Here is a 23,509-nt window from a genome sequence, read left to right on the forward strand (position 1 = left end):
GCATCTTTTCCAAAGCTTCCACATCCTTCCTAAAATGAGGCGACCAGAACTGCACACAGTACCAAATGTGGCCTTACCAAGGTTTTGTACAGCTGCATCATCACCTCACGGCTCTTAAATTCAATCCCTCTGCTAATGAACGCTAGCACACCATAGGCCTTCTTCACAGCTCTATCTACTTGAGTGCCAACTTTCAGAGATCTATGAACATAGACCCCAAGATCTCTCTGCTCCTCCACATTGCCAAGAACCCTACTGTTAACCCTGTATTCCGCATTCATATTTTTCCTTTCAAAATGGACAATCTCACACTTTTCAGGGTTAAACTCCATCTGCCACTTCTCAGCCCAGCTCTGCATCCTATCTATGTCTCTTTGCAGCCGACAACAGCCCTCCTCACTGTCCGCAACTCCACCAATCTTCGTATCGTCTGCAAATTTACTGACCCACCCTTCAACTCCCTCATCCAAGTCATTAATGAAAATCACAAACAGCAGAATAGGGAGGGAGGTAAAAGAGGAGGGGGAGTGGCATTCCTTCAATGTCAAAGAAGGAGGTAGTCGAGGAGGGTTTGTCTACTGAGTCAGTATGGATGGAAGTCAGAAACAAGAAAGGAGCAGTCACTTTATTGGGAGTTTTCTACATTCTCCCAATAGCAGCAGAGATGGAGGAACAGATTGGGTGGCAGACCTTGGAAAGATGCAGAAGTAACAGAGTTGTCATGGGTGACTTCAACTTCCTTAGTGCAAATGGTTTGGATGGAGCAGATTTTGTCAGGTGTGTCCAGGAAGGCTTCCTGACTCAGATAGGCCGACTAGGGGGGGGAGGCCATATTGGATTTGGTACTTGGCAACGAGCCAGGCCAGGTGTCAGATATCTCGGTGGGAGAGCATTTCTGCTCTGCCCACAACTCCTTGACCTTTACCATAGACATGGGCAGGGATAGAAACAGACAGTATGGGAAGGTATTTAATTGGGGGAGGGGAATTATACTGCTATTAGACAGGAGCTGAGGATATTAAATTGGGAATAGTTGTTCTCAGGGAAATGCACAACAGTAATGTGAGGATTGTTTAAGGAGTACTTGCTGTGAGTGCTGGATAATTTTGTCCCACTGAGACAAGGAAGGAACGGTAAGGTGAAGGAGCCTTGGATGACAAGAGAAGTGGAGCTTCTAGTCAAGAGGAAGAAAGAAGCTTACGTAAGGTTGAGGAAGCAAGGATCTGGCACGGCTCTAGAGGGTTACAAGGTAGCTAGGAAGGAACTCAAAAATGGACTTAGGAGAGCTAGAAGGAGACATGAAAAAGCTCTGGTGGGAAGGATTAGGGAAAACCCCAAGGCGTCCTACACTTATGTGAGAAATAAGAGGATGATCAGAGTGAGAGTAGGTCTGATCAGGGATAGTGGAGGGGACTTGTGCCTCGAGTCTGAAGAGGTAGGGGAGGCCCTAAATGATTATTTTGCTTCAGTATTCACTGGAGAGAGGGACCTTGTTGCTTAGGAGAACAGCATGAACCAGTTTAATAGACTCAAACAGGTTGATATTAAGAAGTGGGATGTGCTGGAAATTTTGAAAAGCATCAGGATGATGCATTCGAAGTCACCGAATAGAAAATGCTGGAAAATCTCAGCGGTCTGGCAGTATCTGTAGGGAGAGTCCAGATTACCCTTTGAGGCCTGTTGCAGGTTAAAGCAGGACATTGACAGGCTGCAGAGCACTCTTTCTCCCTCTGCCGCCCCGCAGGATCAGTCCGCGGGGCGGCCGAGGGAGATGACGGCCCCGCGCATGCGCGGGTTGGAGCCGTCCAATCCGCGCATGGGCGGCTGAGGTCATCGTGCGCGTCAGCCAGTGTGACGCTTGGCGCGCGGACTTAGCGACGGTCGCTAAGGCCGCGATGCCATGCTTCACGGGGCCCCGCTGCTAGCCCCGCCCGGGGCAAGGCGGGGGGTCCCGGCGGGACGGAGTGGCGTGAACCACTCTGGCGTCGGCCCGCCCCAAAGGTGCGGAATCCTCTGCACCTTCAGGGGCTAGGCCGGCGCCGGAGTGGTTTGTATCCCGCCGGCTGGCGTGGGAGGCCTTTGGCACCACGCCAGCCGGGGCCAAAGGGACTCCGCCGGCCGGCGCCAGTCCACGCATGCGCGGGAGCGTCAGCGGCTGCTGACGTCATCCCCACGCATGTGCAGGGGGGGTTCACCTAACCGGCTGACACGGCTGATGTGTAGGAAAAGAGTGCCCCCACGGCACAGGCCCGCCTGTGGATCGCTGGGCCCCGTCGCGGGCCAGGCCACCGTGGGAGTACCCCTGGGGCCAGATCGCCCCGCGCCCCCCCCCCCCCAGGACCCCGCTTGCGCCGCCAGGTCCTGCCGGTAAGAGACCTAGTCTAATCTACGCCGGGGGGACTGGCAAAGAACCAGCGGGACTTCGGCCCATCGCAGGCCGGAGAATCGCCAGGCCGCCGACCGGCGTGGCGCGATTCCCGCCCCCCCCGGCGAAATTCCGGTGCCAGAGAATTTGGCGGACGGCGGGGGCGGGATTCATGCAGCCCCCCAGCGATTCTCCGACCCAGCGAGAGGTCGGAGAATCCGCCCGAGATATTTACTTCTTCCTGCCTTCCGATTCCAGTGCCTTTTCCAGCTTCGTGCTAATCTAGTTTCTCTGTAGATGGCAAGCTTTCAATATGTACCTTGGTTAATCAACTGTTGCTAGTTTATTCAAATGTAACAGTTTATGTAATGTTCAGTCGTCCATGACATTATCATCCTGTAGGTCCTGATGTCTTTGTCATTAGTCTAGTCATGTAGGAAGGTGTCTTGACTTATGTCAAGGGAGGTCGCATCTGACAAATCTGTTATAGAGTTCTTTGAGGAGGTAACAATTAAGTTAGACAAAGGAGAACCAGTGGACATGATTTATTTTGATTTCCAGAAGGCCTTTGACAAGGTACCGCATAGGAGACTGTTAAATAAGTTAAAAGCCCATGGTGTTAAGGGTAAGATCCTGACATGGATAGGGGATTGGCTGACTGACAGAAGGCAGAGAGTGGGGATAAAGGATGGCAGCTAGTGACTAGTGCGCCTCAGGGGTCTGAGCGGGGACCACAACTTTTCACAATCCTACATTAATGATCTGGAAGAAGGTACTGAAGGCGCTGTTGCTAAGTTTGCAGATGATACAAAGATCTGTAGAGGGACAGGTATTGAGGAAGCAAGAGGGCTGCAGAAGGATTTGGACAAGCTAGGAGAGTGGGCAATGAAATACAATGTGGAAAATTGTGAGGTCATGAACTTCGGAAGGAGGGATTTAGGCATAAACTATTTTCTAAAAGGGGAAATGCTTAGGAAATCAGAAGTCACAAAGGGACTTGGGAGTCCTTGTTCACGATTCTCTTAAGGTTAATGTGCAGGTTCAGTCGGCAGTTGAGAAGGGGATCTTATTGAAACTTAGAGGATACTGCGAAACCTGGATAGAGTGGACGTGGAGAGGATGTTTCCACTTGTAGGAAAAACTAGAACCAGAGGCCACCATCTCAGACTAACGGGATGATCCTTTAAAACAGAGATGAGGAGGAATTTCTTCAGCCAGAGGGTGGTGAATCTGTGGAGCTCATTGCCACAGAAGGCTATGGAGGCCAAATCGCTGAGTGTCTTTAAGACAGAGATAGATAGGTTCTTGATTAATAAGGGGATCAGGGGTTATGGGAGAAGGCAGGAGAATGGGGATGAGAAAATATCAGCCATGATTGAATGGCGGAGCAGACTCGATGGGCTGAGTGGCCTAATTCTGCTCCTATGTCTTTTGGTCATATATCAGTTGCAACAGAAAATTGTTGTTCACATAAATTTTGTCAACTGCATGCCTTCATAATATCCATTAATTCATGATGGTAAAAGGGTCTATTAAAAATAATACAGCATACACTGTTAGTAAATGATGTCACCAAGTACTTCAGAAGGGTATGAACACTCATTTTAGCTGAGACATTAGAACGATACTTGATGGGACGGGAGGGTGGTGGTGATTGTACATCCTGCCCGGTCTCCTCACACTGCGGGTCAGGAAAATGGGACTTCCCAAAATTAAGGTGTTTCTGTCTACTCCTACCCAAACCCCACCTGTAGCTTTGGCCAATGTCTTTGTGTGGGATTGTGGATTTTCAGCCTCACTAACGTCAATCATGGCCTTCAAAAGGGAATTGGATAAGCACTGAAAGAAAACAAACATTTGAAGGGGTATGGGGAAAGGATGGGGAAGTGGAACTATGTAAATTGCTCTCGTAGTGAGCCAGCATGGACACATTGAGCAATGGTCTCCTTTGGTACAAAAAAATGTTATGATTCTAAATCAGTTTGATGGCACATTAAGGCCTGTTTCAACATGGATTATACTTCCAACAGAGTAACGAACAGAGCACTTGAAGTTAATTGGATCAGATATGTTCCCTTTCTAAAGAAATTACTGGTTAAATTGATGTTTCAAGGCCAGTGGCAGCATTATTTTCTGACTGTTTTAAAGCTCAGTCAGAGTTTTAGAACTAGGGTCAATTCTGCCATATGACATGACATTTACTGTAAAATCTCAGCAAATATTAATTTTATTAACTACACTCTCACCTCCTTTGCCCCATTCCTGAAAAACGTTCACACTACCTCCCAGTCTAACCAATGGGTATGATCGAACGACCATGCTGGCACGAAAAGCAGCTCGCCGTGGCCGATAGAAGCCAGGAAACCCGGCTCCCGGGATCTACGTGGCTCGCAACGCCTCGAGAGATCTGTCAATTTCCAGTTGACCACTTCAAAACCAGGGTTGATTGGAAAGCACTTAACTTTCTTTGAAGTGCTTGATGTGTATATTGTGGTTAGAGCACTTTAGAGTTACTCAACAGTGAAGGAAGATGAATGAAGCAAGATTGACAGCTGCGTGTGTGTGTGGAAGCTGTCAATCACAGCCTAGTAAGGGAAATGAATGAATGGTTTGCAACTCAAGGATTTGAGGAGTTTAAACACAGCTGACTGGTTTCTTTTTTCACAGGGGTTGTCACTCTGTCTGAGCTTCGTCTGTCTGAGCCAGCAGGTGTATGGCCAGGTGAGTGTTACAACACAAATCTTTTTCACTGCCTCTGCCTGGACTGCTCTCTACCTTCCGGACAAGGGCCTCCTTTCTGGGAAGCTTCCAGACAGGGGTCTTTTTTCTTGGGAGGCGGAGGGGCGGTCTCTTTTTTAGGTGGTCACTGGGGGGGGTTCCTTTATTTAGAGTGTCTCCGGGAAGGTCCCTTTATTTAGGGGGGTCACTTTATTTAGGGGATCTCTAGGGGTGGTTCCTTTATCTAGAGAGTCTCTGGGGAGGTCCCTTTATTTAGGGGGTCTCTGGGGAGAGTAACGTCATTTAGAGGGTGTCTGGTGGGGTCTCTTTATTTACAGGGTCTGTGGGGAGTGGGCATCTCCTTATTTAGGGGGGCTCTTGGGGGAGGGGTGGGCCAGATCACCCCCGTACTTGGGGGAAAGAGGCTACCCAGAAAATCCAGGGGTGGGGATTGAATTGCGATGCAAGAGGAGTTGGCCAGCCGCAGGACCTCGCTATCTGGTAGCCTGCTCAAAATGGCGATTCAATAGCAGGATTCCCTTGTATAAACTTGCATGGTGAAGTATTGGGAATTGCTTCCTTGAATTGCCCTACCAGCGCACTGGAGTGTACATCTACATCTTCTTTCAGTGAGGTAGTGGGACATATACAATATAGCGAGAAATATACCATGATTTTCTTCATGTCCAGCTCAAATGCCACAGATCAGATTAGCTTTTGACCAACTGCTTTATCCAGATCTTCATGTGAGGGATAGAGCAGTGGTTATACGATTCTGAATTTTGCACCTTATGGCCACAGTTTTTGTAATGAGGCTGCCTCTTTGTTCTTGGGTGCTTCCTAGAAAGGTTAGACAAACACCTGTTCCCCTGAGTAAATGGATCCCTGCAGAGCCATATAAATAAACAATCTAATCTCCCCTTTGAAACTCCCCAACCTGTCAACTGAAAAGCTTTTAGCAGGAAACGGGTATGACATTGAATGTAAACAATGCAGTTCAAAGCTTTTAACCTTCTAGCCATACACACAGACTTTAAACAGCAATGATATTGACTGTGCGAAGACCACTCCAAAGGTTTCCACCACTTTAAAGGGATCATCTTTATCTTCATCTCAAAGACCTTTAAACAAGGCATACTGACAGACCTTTTAAAAGGTTTAGGCATACAGATGGGATCACTTTTGCTTTGTTAGGAGAAAATTTTAATTTGTACATACTGACTGACTATTTAAAGGTTTAAAGGCTGCAGATGGGTAAAACAGCCAAACTAGTCCCATCCTAGGAAAGACGCTCAACCTGCACCCCTCCAGCCCAGCAAAGGGCTGACCCCACCTTCCATGAAGGACCCCCATTCAGCAACCTGGAGGCAATTGTTAGAAGGGTAGTTACTGCCTTGCCACCCCTCGGACTGCAAAGTGTCAGGTAGGCACTGCCATGGAGCGGGGGATCTGATAGAGGGGATTGGGGATGCTGAAGGGGGTTCTGAGGGGAGGTCCTTGCCAGCGATTAGGGTGTGGAGGTTACCCTTCCAGCGATCTGTGTGGGGTGGGGGCACTGCAGCAGCTTTTTGACATTGGAGTGTTCTTCAAAAATGGCTCCCCGATCTGAGGTGCGGGACCTGTCAGAGAGATTAGGTCTCACCCCTCTCAGCTCCAACGCGGACCCTGGTGTGCCATGGAATAGCATAGAAAACCCGATTCAGGTAAAAATAACATTTCCAAGTGCCAGTGCATAGCACGTCGAGTCACTCAGAGTGTCATTGGGATTCACTCTGGTTTTCCCGCTTATTCGCGGATTGGGAGAATCATAGCTGAAATCTTTGAGGTGAGAGGGGGAAGGTTTAATGGGAATGTGTGGGAACGTTTTCACGCTTAAGGTGGTGGGTGGCTGGATTGCGTTGCCAGTGGAGGCTCGCACGATAGGAATGTTTAAACTGTACCTTAATAGACACATGAGCAGGCGAGGAATGCAGGGATTCAGATCATTTGGGCCATAAGTAATAGATCAAAATAAGGAATCTGGATCGGTGCAGGCTTGGTGGGCCAAAGGGCCTTGCGTTCTTGTGCTGTAATGTTCTTTGTTCTTTAGATGTCTGGACAGTTACATCAAATCCATCCTTTACAATGCCATCCAATAGACTATTAACAATGACATCAAATAGAATGGGTGACGCCTTAGCTCATATTTCTTTTATAGCATTGAGGTCTTGATTTTCCCATAACAATGTATAAATCTCAATGCTGGATTACACATTCTGTATAAAATCCAACATTCAGGCACATATCTTCAAAACATCCAGCTTTATTGCCAACCACAAAGGCACTAGATGTGTAGCTTTACAGAAATGATTGAAAATAATGCAGAGAGTTTCCTTTAGCCTTACAGAATTCTGCAGTCTCAAATAAATCTCAACTTGATTTATGCATTCCACATGAAAATAAAATGTAGGCAGTGAGGACTTCCAACACCTCTGATATGCGTGCTTCAGCAGGCTAAAGAATCGTCTTTATAGCCAACATTCTTCAATGATACTTTGTGCTCACCAGGGTCTCCTTTCTTTTATATGGAAATCACATTGCATTTTATAACACATGGGGCTCAATTTTACTCTTGGGTCAGTGGTTCTGCTCCCTCCTGTAAAGACAGGGGCGAGGTCACCTCCACATGGCTGTCTCACCTGCAGCCATTATATGGTCAACGGTCTTTTGATTGGCATCAGGTGGGAGGTCACCCCTTACAAAGCCACAAAGAGGTAGTCCTGTCTCATGAGCAGCCACCTCTGTCATTTAACCACTCAGGTGAAGCATAGAAACATAGGAAGGGAGCAAGTGTAGGCCATTTGGCCTTTTGAACCTGTTCTGTCATTTGTTAAGATCATGGCTAGCTGATCTCAATGTGGCCTCAATTCCATTTTCCTGCCTGCCCCAGATAAACCCTGGACTCCCTTGCCTTTCAAAAACCTGATGTGGAGATGCCGGCGTTGGACTGGGGTGAGCACAGTAAGAAGTCTTACAACACCAGGTTACAGTCCAACAGGTTTGTTTCAAACACTAGCTTTCGGAGCACTGATTCACCTGAGGAAGGAGCAGTGCTCCGAAAGCTAGTGTTTGAAATAAACCTGTTGGACTTTAACCTAGTTTCAAAAACTTGTCCAAATCTACCTTGAATAAAATCTGGGGAAGAGAACTCCAAACTAAAAAATTTTTTTGAAAAAATGATCCTCACCTCGATCTTAGAAGGAAGATTTCTTATTAAAATGATGTCCAGTAATTCTCATCTCCCCAAAAGAGGAAGCATCCTCCACCGCGGTATCCATGCTATCCTCTCAGGATCTTAAGTGTTTCAATAAGATCACCAGGGCCAGTCATTTGTTAAGATCATGGCTATATGGTTAAGATCATAAGGGCCAGTCAAGGACAGTGGTGGGAAGTTGTGTGTGGAGGCTGAGGAGATAAGCGAGATACTAAATGAATACTTTTTGTCAGTATTCACTCAGGAAAAAGATAATATTGTGGAGGAGAATGCTGAGACCCAGGCTATTAGAATAGATGGCATTGAGGTGAGTAGGGAAGAAGTGTTGGCAATTCTGGACAAGGTGAAAATAGATAAGTCCCCGGGGCCTGATGGGATTTATCCTAGGATTCTCTGGGAAGCCAGGGAAGAGATTGCTGAGCCTTTGGCTTTGATTTTTAGGTCATCATTGGCTACAGGAATAGTGCCAGAGGACTGGAGGATAGCAAATGTGGTCCCTTTGTTCAAGAAGGGGAGTAGAGATAACCCCGGTAACTATAGGCCGGTGAGCCTAACATCTGTGGTGGGTAAAGTCTTGGAGAGGATTATAAAAGATACGATTTATAATCATCTAGATAGGAATAATATGATTAGGGATAGTCAGCATGGTTTTGTGAAGGGTAGGTCATGCCTCACAAATCTTATCGAGTTCTTTGAGAAGGTGACTGAACAGGTGGACGAGGGTAAAGCAGTTGATGTGGTGTATATGGATTTCAGTAAAGCGTTTGATAAGGTTCCCCACGGTCGGCTATTGCAGAAAATACGGAGGCTGGGGATTGAGGGTGATTTAGAGATGTGGATCAGAAATTGGCTAGTTGAAAGAAGACAGAGAGTGGTGGTTGATGGGAAATGTTCAGAATGGAGTTCAGTTACGAGTGGCGTACCACAAGGATCTGTTCTGGGGCCGTTGCTGTTTGTCATTTTTATAAATGACCTAGAGGAGGGAGCAGAAGGATGGGTAAGTAAATTTGCAGACGACACTAAAGTCGGTGGAGTTGTAGACAGTGCGGAAGGATGTTGCAGGTTACAGAGGGACATAGATAAGCTGCAGAGCTGGGCTGAGAGGTGGCAAATGGAGTTTAATGTGGAGAAGTGTGAGGTGATTCACTTTGGAAAGAATAACAGGAATGCGGAATATTTGGCTAATGGTAAAATTCTTGGTAGTGTGGATGAGCAGAGGGATCTCGGTGTCCATGTACATAGATCCCTGAAAGTTGCCACCCAGGTTGATAGGGTTGTGAAGAAGGCCTATGGTGTGATGGCCTTTATTGGTAGAGGGATTGAGTTCCGGAGCCATGAGGTCATGTTGCAGTTGTACAAAACTCTAGTACGGCCGCATTTGGAGTATTGCGTACAGTTCTGGTCGCCCCATTATAGGAAGGACGTAGAAGCTTTGGAACGGGTGCAGAGGAGATTTACCAGGATGTTGCCTGGTATGGAGGGAAAATCTTATGAGGAAAGGCTGATGGACTTGAGGTTGTTTTCGTTAGAGAGAAGAAGGTTAAGAGGTGACCTAATAGAGGCATACAAAATGATCAGAGGGTTAGATAGGGTGGACAGCGAGAGCCTTCTCCCGCGGATGGAGGTGGCTATCACGAGGGGACATAGCCTTAAATTGAAGGGTAATAGATATAGGACAGAGGTCAGAGGTAGGTTTTTTACGCAAAGAGTGGTGAGGCCGTGGAATGCCCTACCTGCAACAGTAGTGAACTCGCCAACATTGAGGGCATTTAAAAGTTTATTGGATAAGCATATGGATGATAAGGGCATAGTGTAGGTTAGATGGCCTTTAGTTTTTTTTTTCCATGTCGGTGCAACATTGAGGGCCGAAGGGCCTGTACTGCGCTGTATCGTTCTATACCTCTCATTCTTCTAAACTCCAATAGGCCCAACCTGTTCAGCCGAACTTCATAAGATAAGCCCTTCATTCCAGGAATCAGACATGTGAACCTTCTCCAAACTGCTTTGATTGCAATTCTACCCTTTTTAAAAATAGGAGACCAAACTGTGCACCATATTCCAGGTGTGGGGGGGGGCTATTTCTAGTTCGCTTTAGCTGTGAGCGTAAACAGCGAGCCAAGCCCAAAATCTAATTCGTCCGAAAATGAGATTCTCACCGGCAAGATCTCACTTTCTGAATTTCCCCACTCATCGCCGGTGATGTAATGAGGTTCCCACCCAGGAAGGATGGAAGCTCATTTAAATAAATTTAAATAAAATTAAAGGGCTTCCCTGCCATATGTTCCCCCAAGGTAAGGAATACACCAGCTATTGAAAAATGGGAATCAGTCAAGGGGAACCCGCAGGTAACAAACGTAAGTATTGCCCCTTGGGTTAAAGAGACTAGTCTAGCACATTTACTGTGCCCCGGCCAGGCTCAAAGTGCCAGCCGGGCTCACTGCCGAGTTGCAGTGCCAGAGTGCCTGGGTGCCAAGTTGGCACTGCCAGGATGGGATGCCTTACCAGTTAGAGCGGGGGTGAGGGGGTTTCCCTGGGGCCTCCCCAGCGTTGGGGGTGAGGGGGAGAGTCGAAAACGGAAGGGAGGGCTTGAAAGGAGGAGATAAATGATCAGGACAGCCGGTCAAAATGGCCCCCGATCTGCGAGGAACCTTTCCTGCTGGCAAGCTGAATCTCGCTATCAGGAAATCCCTCTAGAAGTTGCCTCGGGGGGAGAAAATCTCCCCGAGGCCAAAAAACTGGAAAAGTGCCATTGACTAGCGAGTTGTTTCTCGGCATGAACACCCTGCTAAACGCGCCGTTCAATGGACTTTAACTCAAGTCTGCTGAATCAAGCCCCGTGCCCTCAGATTTTCTGTGCACAGAGTGCCAGAGAATCAAGAGAGAAAATTTGGGTGTGCAACTGGAGTGCTGCACGTCGGTTTTCCCGCTGGTGCAACATTCCACCTGTGGCCTCACCACAGTCCTGCAGCCACATAAACTTTTATATTCCAGAATTGAGGATTTATCTCTGTCCCAACGATCAGATTCAATATGTGCTTTGATATGTGCAGCATATTTTTTATCATGACTGACAATATACTTACACCAATTAAAAATGATTTAGAAACATTGCTGTGCAGTTGTAAATGCTTGCAGATTGAACCCTCTCCAGTTCCCCATTGACCCACTTCACAAAGTACTAAATCATGATCTACCTTTACTGCATCTCTCAATTGTTTTAAAAAGGGTTCAGTTACCAATTTCACATCTGACTTTTTGCACAGTTATCTTAACAGGACTGTACTTGAGGGGTCGGTAGCAAACAGCCTTCAGCTTTCTTTTGTTTATGACTTCAGCTGAGAAGTAAGAAAATCTTTCAGGATGATAGTGTTGTGCTTTTGCCACTGAGCTGGACTGTGGAAAACCAGTCAGAAGCACTCATTTACATTCGTTTATAATTTGCACCTTTTCTCCTTTTCTCTTTTGCTCTTGTTGACCACTTTATATGATTTCTCTGTCCCTCTCGGTGATTTTATTTTAGCTCATATCCTTGCTTCTCAGCTCTTCTCTTTCATTCTCACTCTCAGTCTAGATACTGTGGATTATACTCTTGTCAATGTGTAAATAGAAGGGCTAATTGCAACAAATCAAGCGACCAAAATAACTCAGTTCTTCACATTGTTTGTATGTGATTCTTATTAAGGATTCATTTCTAAGGCACATTAGGTACAAACATTTGAGGATGCTGTTGCATGAAGTCAGTTACTGAAACAATAATATGAACCGATGGCATAAAACTAGAGAAAATGTTAATTCTGAAAGTTATTAACACCATCGTTAGTGTAACTGTGGATGTGATACTTACTGGTACCAAGCAGGAGAATAGCTTTCATGCACAGGAACTCCTCATAGGTCAACTGGAGGCGTACAAATTCTATGCTGATACTTTGCATCCCTTGACATAGTTCATACATTGCTGATTGCTGCATCCGCTGTCTATTTCAAAAAGCAAAGTTAAATATTACACCACTGTTACCTGACAGGATTTCATCACACAAGATAGTAAAATATATTATATCCACTCAAACCCATTTTGATCCAAACTGGCCATGTGGATGGAATAATATTGAGAACTAAAAAATGCCATGAAAGCGGGAAATCTAAAATGTAAACAGAAGTGTGAAAATTGGTTAATCTTAAATTCAGATAAATTTGAACATACTTTGTTATTTATAATAATAATAATCTTTATTAGTATCACAAGCAGGCTTACATTAACACTGAAATGAAGTTACAGTGAAAATCCCCTAGTCACCACACTATGGCGCCTGTTCGGGTACACATAGGGAGAATTCAGAATGTCCAATTCACCTAACAGCATGTGTTTTGGGACTTCTGGGAGGAAACACACACACACACACATGGGGAGTTTGTGCAGATTCCGCACAGACAGTGACCCAAGCCAGGAATCGAACCTGGGTCCCTGGTGCTGTGAAGCAATGCCAACTACTGTGCTACCATGCTGCCCATATGATGTTCAACTAGTATACCTTTTAAGGTACATTAAGTCCTTCCCTTTTCTTAAGTCTTCGCACAACAGATATCTTCAGACAAGAAGACTTGCTCCTCGACTCTTCGTACCACTGGAAACTGCACAGGAACTTTGCAGATGGAACAGGCCCAAACCCCGATCCTCAAACTATCAGGTGGGTTTTTGTCTCGCATGCTGTACTGAGGTTCCAATGTATTATTTTCCGAAAGCTATTGTTTATTAAAAGTAGGAAAATCTTATTTTGTATTCATATGCAGAGTAAATATGTCTCGTAAAACTCGCAACTAAATATCCTTCAACGCAAGAAACTTGCAACCTCAAAACTCTAATAAAAGGCAGATGTTATGTTGCGGCTTTACATAACCTGGGTTAGACCCCACTTGGGAGTACTGTGAGCAGATCTGGGCACCACACCTTAGGAAGGATATTTTGTCCTTGGAGAGAGTGCAATGTAGGTTTACAAGAATGATTCCTGGACTTCAAGGGTTAAATTATGAGGCGAGAATACATATATTAGGCCTGTTTTCTCTAGAATTTAGAAGGTTAAGGGGTGATCTGATCGAAGTCTTCACGATATTAACAGGAAAAGACAGAGTAGATTTCTAATAGTCGGAGATTTCAGAACTGGGGGCATAGTCTACAAATTAGGGCCAGGCCATTCAGGAGAGAAGTCAGGAAGCACTTCTACACACAAATTGTGGTAGAGGTTCGGACCTATCTGTTTTGTTACCTGTGTGGTAGGTAACATGTGCTACTCAAACCTTGGTTAGTGATGAGGTCTTCGGAATCTCGATGAAGAAGACTCGAACTCGTCCAGTAGTAACAAAAGGTTTATTGATAACTATAACAATAATTGCATGAGTTCTTCACTTTAACTTTGATACTAGTGACAAGGTTAACAAGATCTAACTATGATAACTATATGTAACTCCACTAGCCATCTGAACTAGTCTGCTATTGCTCTGGCCCACAGTGCACCCAAGAGAGAGACCCAATGTGGCTGCCTTTTATACCCCTGTTGGTCTGGCCCTCTAGTGATCATGTGGTGCTACTGATTACACATTATCCCCATGTGTACATGCACATATAGAGATCATTACATCCCCCTTGTTTTCGTGTTACATATTGTCTGTATGTTGTAAAGAAAATTGAACAAACATAATGGGTGCAGTTTCCAAATGCATTACATAAAATCAATGAGTTAGTCCGTCAAATGTTAATACATTTATCCTCTTGGGTTTTTTTTGCTTGCATGATAGAGGTAGACAAATGATGTTATGTACAAGTTGTGATGATCTTGACGATTATACAAAGCCAATTAATATTTATAAGTCCAATCTTAATTTAAAAAAATACTTTGAGTTTGTTCAGTCGAGTTGCTTTCTTCTTCTGTTGTTGAAGTGGTGATGTTGATGTTGTTATTTCTTTGTGAACGTCGTCAGTGTTCCAGTGTTTAAGTAACCAAGAAGTCATCAATTAGGTATTTGAATGGTTGAATCACTTGGTTGTCTGATTTATGCTTTTTTTTTCTCTGCTTGCGGTAGCGATTCTGTGTTACATCTTTGTTGTCTGACCTGGACTTTTTCCTGTGTTTGTGGTATTGATTCTGTATGTCATCTTTGTTGTGTGATCTGGACTTTTTCTTGTGTTTGTGGTACTGATTCTGCATGTCATCTTTCTTGAAAGCTGGTTTGCTTGTTTGTTGTGGAGCAAATGTGAATTTGTGAGATTTGTTGCCATGCCATGGCATGTTTGTACTCTTGCCATTGTTTTGCAGTGCTGTGGCATTGTCCTTCATGTGCAGAGTTGTACCATGTTGTACAGGTCGTTGTTTCATTGTTGTCGTTTCTGTCTTGGTCGTTTTCGTTGTCGTTCTTGTTGTTGTCGTAATTGTTGTTGTTTTTGTCGTTCTTGTTGTTTTTGTCGTTCTTGTTGTTTCTGTTTTTGTTATGCTTCTTGTTGTTTTCGTTGTTGTTCTTGTAGTTTTTGTTGTTGTGCTTGTGTTTTTGATGTTGCTGTCATTGTTCTTGTTTCTGCAGTGCTTCTTGTTGTTGTTGCTCTTGTTGCACTGCATGTTATTTTCGTTGTTGCTGTTGTTCTTGTTTCTGCTGTGCTTCTTGCGGTTTTTGTTATTCCTGTTGCGCTCAATGAGGGTTGCGTGTGGATGATGTGAGTCACTGTCACAGTTATTAGTGTCAGTGTCCTTTGTGGTATCTGTTATATTGAGCGTTTCTTCTTGAGAATTGTGAGAATGATCTGATGTTGCGTTGATGTTGGGGACATCAGTCATTTGTGGCGGATTTGATTCCTCTTCTTTGCTTCCTTGGTACTCCTCTTCGAGAGTCATTTCTGGTTCACTTGAATCATCTGTGATCTCTTTGTGCTCCTCTTCTGGAGTTATTTCTGGTTCATTTGAATCACGTTTGGTTTCTTGGTGCTCCTCTTCTGGAGTCAAAATCTTCAAGATTTCTATTGACGTGGTCTCTCTGGAATCTTGGTGCTCCTCTTCTGGAGTCAAAATCTTCAAGATTTCAATTGAAGTGGTCTCTCTGGCCTCTTGGGTAGCCGTCCTCTGATTGTTGAGTGCTTCTGTGTAGACGAGCTGAGATCTGTCAGTCTCGCTGTGATCCTGCACAGGGTATGGGAATTGTGATTTCTTCGTCACTTGTCTCGCATAGAGTGGGTAGACATTCAGTGTTTTCTTGTTGGTTAAATGAGCTGGGTAGACTTTCATAGTCTTCTTCTGGTGGCTCAAATAAGCTGGGTAAACTGTCATAGTCTTTTTGTTATTCACGTGAGCTTGGTAGACTTTCATAGTCTTGTTCTTACATGGCATTCGCCATGGAGTCTTTGCTTGCTTCCATTTTTGAGTCTGTCACCGAGCTGTCTGTAAAGGCTTGCGTCGCACTCTCTGTGGAGTCTTTCATCGCGCTCTCTGTGGAGTCTTTCATCGCTCTTGATGTGGAGGCTTTCATCGCTCTCTCTGTGGAGTCTTTCATCGCACTCTCTGTGGAGTCTGTCATCGCTCTCTCTGTGGAGTCGTGCAGTGTTCTCCCTGTGGAGTCGATCTGTGCTTTCTGTGTGGCGTCATCTTATTGGGTATTGCTGTCATCCAATGTTTCGATGATCTGCCATGGCATCATGGTATTGGATTGATCTACCATGAGAAGAGTCGTGTTGAGCTTTTCAACCATGTTGCTGATGCTGTGCTCAGCATATCCAAATAACTCAGCCATGTCTGAGTAGTATTGTGTGTATTGTTCGAAAGACAAATCATCTCTTTTTGTTTTGATGTTGTTATCATTCTCTTGCTGTTCAATGAACAAATCATCTTCTTTGGTTTCGGATTTGTCATTGTGCTCTTCACTTTGGGTGGTGCAGACTGCTTGTTCCAGGGTGTTGTGGAAGTTATTTTCAACTGTTGGTGTGGGTTCGGGCATTGTTCTGTTTTTTGAGGTACGAAAATTGGGATTTGCAGCTTTAAATGTCTTTTTGTTCAGTTTTGTGCATTTCCCTTTTAAGTGGGCGTGGTCCTGGTCCTCTGACTTCATGGCGCTTGTGATGTCATGCATAGGACTGGATTGCGCATGCACACTCCAAATTTCCTGTACTGTGCGCTCTATTCGCAACTGCGCATGCGCGGCTTCTCGCGCATGAGCAGAACACTATTTTGCCGGTTTGCGTATTTTAGGGAAGTGCGCATGTGCGGACTGGTCAGACTGTACATGTGCAAGATGGCTGCTGCTCAGAACTTCCGTCTTCTTAAATTTCAACCCTGCCTCTGCCTCATGGTGAGTATTCGCACCATTTTTGCTGCTTTGTTTTCTAGATACTTATTCTGTGTTTGTAGAGACTCAAAGTATTGATTTTGTTTTTGTTCATAAGCAAGGCATTTTTGTATAGCGATTTCTAGAGTTAGATACTTATCTTGTGATAGTTCTTCCGTCAAACTGTTATCAGATAGTCCAGAAACTAATTCATTACCACAATGTCTCTGAAATCAGCATAATCACAGCCTTGTGGTATTAACTTGAGATTTGTGATAAAATCAGTGATGGGCCCTCCATTTCTCTGGCATTTATGACAATTGTTAAATCTTTCCAGCATCTCACCAGACTGACTCTTCGTGTTCATCAAATTTTTTGAGTATTACTTCTATTTTGGTGTTGTCTTCACCTCCTAAGTAATTAAAGCAATTATAGATTTCTCTAGCTTCATGCCCTTCTATTGAGAGTAGTAGTGCTATTTTTGTTGCGTCAGAGACCGTGCTTAAATCATTAGCTGCAATAAATATTTGGAATATCTGTTCAAATCTTTTCCAGTCATAACTTAAATTACCGGTTGTTTCCAGCTGCCCTAGAGGTCCAAAGAGTCCCATAGTTAGTCATTGAGGATCCATTTGCTGCAAAGTCTTTCACAGTTGAATGTCCAGTCTGAATTTTCTTCTCTTTTTGTCTGACCTAATCTAACTAGTTCTGTTAAAGCCACTCGCCTGGTATCATGTTTTGTTACCCGTGTGGTAGGTAACATGTGCTACTCAAACCTTGGTTAGTGATGAGGTCTTCGGAATCTCGATGAAGAAGACTCAAACTCGTCCAATTGTAACAAAAGGTTTATTGAGTAACTATAACAATAATTGCATGAGTTCTTTACTTTAACTTTGATACTAGTGATGAGGTTAACAAGATCTAACTACGATAACTATATGTAACTCCGCTAGCCATCTGAACTAGTCTGCTATTGCTCTGGTCACAGTGCACCCAAGAGAGAGAGAGAGACCCAATGTGGATGCCTGTTGGTCATGTGGTGCTACTGATTACACATTAACCCCTTGTATATATGCACAAAGCGAGATCACAACACTATCTCCCACAAACGGCAATTGATGCTCAATTAGTTAATTTTAAATCTGAGGTAGATACATTTTTGTTAAGCAAAGGTATTAAGGGATATGGGCCAAAGGTAGGTATATGGAGTTAGACCACAGATCAGTCAGGACCTAATCGAATGGCAGAGCAGGCTTGAGGACTGAATGGCCCACTCCTGTTCCTATGTTCCTAAATTATGCAATATGTCTTTTGGTGAATAAATCTAATCTACAAACAGAGTTCATTTAAACAAAACCATTTGTAACATGTGGATATCTCCAATGAGATGAGAAAGTTATGAATGGATTGGTTAGATGGATTTATCAGATGGTTGGCAGCTCTCCAATCCTCGCAGCAAAATTGGGAGTGGTAGTCACTGCTGGAACGGTAGTCAATCTCAAATGAGAAGCCATTATTGAGGCCATACTGGGACATAAGTGGGGCACCTTGGCAAGGGAGGGAGGGAAGCCAGAGCAGGTACGTGCAAGTGGGAGCGGCCCTTTATGCTGGGGGAGGCTCTTTGTGGAACACTGGTTGCCCGAATCGAAGGCAACTTCCCACCCTACCAGCCCACCAAGGTGTACCTGGCAGCCTCGCCACATGATGTCGGCAACGTTGATCACTGGTAAAATACCAGCGGCGGTGGGAGGAGGCTATTGAGTGTCTATTAATTGATCAGTAAGGGCCACAATTGGCTCAAGGGTGGACATGCTGCCACCACTACCTCACAGCTGGTAAAGTAACAGCAGAGGCAGGCAGGCAATGGGCATGATGCCCCTACCCACTACACCCTCCCACCTGATTTTATGCTTCCCCTCCCAACAAACTGCCAGCCTGCTCCCAGATAGCATGCATAAAATTCCAGACATAGAATTTGGTCACACGACCAGCTTTCTAATTGGTTTTTCCTATGCTCAGGATTTGAGAACTTGTAGCCTAGGACACCCTGTTGACCATAACACAGGGCTGAAGGAAGCTCCACTACCTAAAACTCTGGGAACTCTTGACCTTCGGCTAGTATCTACAAGGTGTAGCCAGGTCTTGCTTAATTTCTAGCCTTTCTGCCACATAACAATGGTGTAAATTATTCGGTTCTGCCCACCGCAGAAAGAATCATGGGTGGAATGGATAATTCGACAGACTATTGAAAGGTCCGTTGACCTTGGGGGGCGGGGGGGCTTTCCAGTCTCGGGGTGGGAGCGATCAGAAAATTCCACCCAGTGTTACATAGATACATAGAAGATAGGCGCAGGAGGAGGCCTTTTGGCCCTTCGAGCCTGCTCCGCCATTCATCACGATCATGGCTGATCATCCAAATCACTAGCCTAATTCTGCTTTCTCACCATAGCCTTTGATCCCGTTCTCCATGTTACAGCGAGAGTGAATTTGAAGGGCTGAGTATTTTCAGCCCTTCTATGTATATAACTAACACAATTTACCATTCAAACTTTGTAACAGTGGATGTCACCATTTTAGATGAAGGGCCATGGACCTTACTTTGTTTTGGGTACAATTTTCCTGCTGGCTTTGGGACACTGAAATTGGGACCTGGGACCAAATGGGAGCTCAAGCCTGCATGTGCCAGGTGCCAGACTTGGGGTGCCATTATCCCATAGCAGCCTCATAATTTTCGGTCTCCGTCCACTCCATCGGCAGGCAGCCAAAGCTGCCGGCCAATCACAGGGCAGGCAGCTCCAGACCCTGCCCCACCTCCGGAGAGGTAGGCATTGCTGAGGCAGGTAAGAGACTTGAACAGTGCCTCAAATAGAAATACCCTTACAGGTGTAAAAATAAATGGTTATTTTGGAGGGGGCAGGTTTGGCCCTCAGATGAACGGAGAAATCCCTCCGTTTAGCTTGTTGAGGCCATGTGGCCCCTTTTTGGGAGAGGGAACCTCCAGCTCTGCTGGCAGCCTGGATTGCCAAAGGTGGGCTATCTCCAGTAGACTGGCAGTCTCCGAGGTGCTCCACTGTAAACAAAATGGCGGCGAGGGTGGAAAATCTCTCAAAGTTTGGACCTTTATTCAGTAAATTTCTACCCTCATGCAGGCAGCCAATCTGCATTCCTACCTGACCCAGTGATGTACCATCAATTGGATTCAAGACACGATTAGGATCCCAACTGTGGCTTTAATCAGTTAATTGTTAGCCCGGTGGCCGACTACAGAGTAAGGCCGACCACCGGGAACGCTGGGTACTTATACCCCGCCTCGGAGGTGGGGTCTACTTGCCTCTCGACCAATTGGTGAGCAGTCACATGACTAGTCCCAGCCAAATCGGACGAGAGGCACATGACCAGCCAGAGCCAATGGGAAACCCATGCTCTGCACCAATGGCAGTGCTCACATTCATATCACCACACCCAGGAAACATCCTTAGAGATAGAAATGCAACTGGGGAGCGGCCTCAACACCGCTCCTCCTATTTTCTCAGACACCACACCCTCAACCCCACAACTATTATCTCAGTTTATTCTTCTCCAGAAAGGCTGCCCGATCTGTTGAGTATTTCCAGCATTTTCTGTTTTTATTTGCAAAGGTAGCATTGTTTTGAATTATTTTTTAAAATGTGAAAGATATTTTTCTCCCAGTTCACTGTATCTAGTTCCAGAGAGCAACTGAGCTGAGTTACATTTCATCACATGGCGCTAAGTATATTCTTGCTACTTTTCGCTCATTAATTTTTGAGTCCAGATAAACAAGTACCTCATCACTCAAACATATACCCGAACCCTTAACAAAGGAAAAAGAAAATGATTGATTGTCCCAGCCGCTGCTACATACCGTGAGAAATCAGAAATACTGTATAAATACAGATAAACTCAGGATCGTTACGTAAATATTCACGTTTTGGAACTCTGCCACAATTAAATAAATCTGAACATATTTTTCACTGAGCAACATGCATAGCTGCCCAACAATACCAGAAGGTTATATATTATAAGAAATCCCACGGTAAGATCAGAGCTCAAAGGATAAAATATATGTTGTTGATAGATTCATGCCTCAATATGGGTAATTAATATTACAGATTGTTCACAGATCAGGAAAAAATTCCTTCATTTAATTAATTAGGTATGGGCAAAATGTCTGAATTCAAATGGATCAGATATGTTTGGCCAGTTATTAGGATTGAAATGCAGGGCAGACTTTGCTGATATTTTTACAAAGGCGAGAAAACTGGAGAGAATCCCATTCAGAGAATAGACGGCATGATGGCACAGTTGTTTGCACTGCTGCTTCAGTTCCTTGACCTGGGTTCGATTCTGGCCTTGGTTGACTGTCTGTGGGGAGTTTGTATGTTTTCCCAGTGTCTGCATGAGTCCACCACTCTGCAATCTCATAAGGGACAATTTACAATCACCAATCAACTTAACCTGCACAATGTTGCATTGTGGGAGGAAACCGGGCACCCGGAAGGAACCTACGCAGGCACTGGAAGAAAGTGGAAACTCCACAGTCACCGAAGGTCGGAACTGAACCTGGGTCCCTAGCGGTGTGAGGGTGCAGTGCTAACTATTGTGCAACCATGCCGCCCAAATCTTACTCCCACCCACTGTGCAGGAGCCCAACACATGTGTGGTAGTCACCACTGATGTATATATTGTATATATAGGATGTTGATATAGGTGCTTTACGGTAAGGCCCCTGTACTACTGGTACGGGGGTAGATCCCTGCCTGCTGGCTCCGCCCAATAGGCGGAGTATAAATATGTGTGCTCCCCGTACAGCAGCCATTTTGTCAGCTGCTGTAGGAGGCCACACATCTCAGTGTAATGAACCCTCGATTACATCCTACTCTCGTCTTTGCGTAATTGATAGTGCATCAATTTATTACACAGAGATTTTCAGAGATGGACTCCGCAACAAGCTGGATCGCCTGGAGCTGCATCCTCAAGCAGACAACGCCAAAAAGAACTTTGAACATTGGCTAGCCTGTTTCGAAGCATACATCGGGTCTGCGCCAGACACAATTCCAGAAGCACAGAAACTCCAGATCTTTTACACGCGGCTGAGCTCCAACATCTTTCCACTCGTCCAGGACGCGCCGACCTACGCAGAGGCCATGGCGCTACTGAAGGAAAACTACGCTCAGTGGACTAACAAAATCTACGCCAGACGCCTCCTCTCTACGTGGTGCCAACTTCCCGGTGAGTCGGTGGAAGATTTCTGGCGCACCCTGCTCGCCCTAGTTAGAGACTGTGGCTGTCAGGCCATTTCGGCCACGGAACACTCAAATTTGCTAATGAGAGAGGCATTTGTTACGGGCATAGGGTCTGACTACATCCGCAGTGCCTCTTAGAAGGGGCCACGCTCGACCTCGCGGTGACCAAAAAGCTAGCGCTCTCACGTACGGTCGCATCATGCAACATCCAGACCTATGCCCCGACCGTGCGGCCCACCCCCCCGTGCATCGTGGACTCCGCAGACGGCCGCCCCATTGTGGACCCCATCAGCGACCGCCCTCAGCCAACTCCACGCCTGTGCCGCGCGGCAGCCAACCAATCCCGGGGGGGCCCAAATGCTACTACTGTGGGCAGTCAAAACACCCCCGACAGCGTTGCCCGGTGTGGAGCGCCCTCTGCAAGGCCTGTGGCAAGAAGGGACATTTTGCTGTAGTGTGCCAGGTCCACTCAATCGGCGATATTGTCCTGGCACACCCCACGTGCAGCCAGTGGGCGCCGCCATCTTGCTGGACCCACGACATGTGCGGCCCCTGGGTGCCGCCACCTTGTTCCTCCTAGGACCAACGGGCGCAGCCATCTTGCCTTCCTCACGACACGTGCAGCCCCAGGGAGCCGCCATCTTGCCTCCCCCACGGCACGTGCGGCTCGTGGGCGCTGCCATCTTACCCGACTCAGGACCCCTGCCCATCAGGCACCTCATCGGGCCGCTCATGGCCTGCAACCACCGATGACCAGCCGCGTCTCGCCTCGGTCACGACTGACCAGTCTCGACCACACAACCTTGATGTGACCATCAATTCACTAGGCACACGATTGGAGGTAAACTGTGGTTTTGATAGTCTTACAATTAAGCCAGCCTGCGACCAGAGGAACTGAGAGCAGGTTTACGGCTGCAGCATTTTATACTTCCGGTTAGTGGGAGGAGCCATGGGCGGAGCCAAGGGTGGAGCCCAGTACAAACTCCTCATCTCCCCCTATGGGCAGAGCTGTGCAACTGCTCACATACAGAGCCCACAAGGACACAATACAACGCAATGCAATACAGTGTGAATTACATTCACCACATTCACCCCCTGTAAAAAATCAAGTCCGGCGGGGGTGACGGGTCTACAAATTGAGCCGGTCCGGTGGCCGAGTCGTCCTTTGGGATCGGCGGAGGACCGGGGTTGCAGCCTCTTCGGGTGGCTGGGTGGTGGCGGTCGGTGAGGGTACGATGGTGGACTCCGGGGGTGATTCGGTCCGAGCTTCATACCTGACCGGTGCAACGGGCGACAGGGGGCGCAGGAAACCTATAGCCCCGGGGACGTGGAGCATGGACAGGGAACCTATAGGCGCGGGGGGCGCAGGGTGTGGGGGGTTGGGTGGGGTGTAGTGTGAGGGGTACCTCGGCGGTGGTGGTGGTGGAGTTGGATCCTGCAGGCGCCAGGTCCCGGAGGGAAACGGTGTCCTGACGGCCATCGGGGTATTCAATGAAGGCATATTGGGGGTTCGAATGGAGTGGTAGCACTGTCTCTACTAGCGGATCTGTTTTGTGTGCCCGGACGTGCTTCCGGAGGAGAACCGGGCCCGGTGTCCTCAACCATGATGGG

At 46.3% G+C, this 23,509-nt stretch overlaps 1 protein-coding gene across 3 annotated transcripts in view; it reads right to left on the minus strand.

Annotated features, from left to right (window-relative positions):
* Nucleotides 1-23,509, minus strand: part of nr3c2 (nuclear receptor subfamily 3, group C, member 2) — a 536,228-nt gene that overhangs the window by 19,117 nt on the left and 493,602 nt on the right. For all 3 annotated transcript variants that reach the window (XM_038791961.1, XM_038791962.1, XM_038791963.1), the window contains exon 7: nt 12,181-12,311. In XM_038791961.1, the coding sequence (XP_038647889.1) occupies nt 12,181-12,311 (131 nt within the window). The remainder of the gene's footprint in view (nt 1-12,180; nt 12,312-23,509) is intronic.

The sequence above is a fragment of the Scyliorhinus canicula genome, chromosome 3, assembly GCF_902713615.1.
Source record: "Scyliorhinus canicula chromosome 3, sScyCan1.1, whole genome shotgun sequence".
Classification (NCBI taxonomy): domain Eukaryota; kingdom Metazoa; phylum Chordata; class Chondrichthyes; order Carcharhiniformes; family Scyliorhinidae; genus Scyliorhinus; species Scyliorhinus canicula.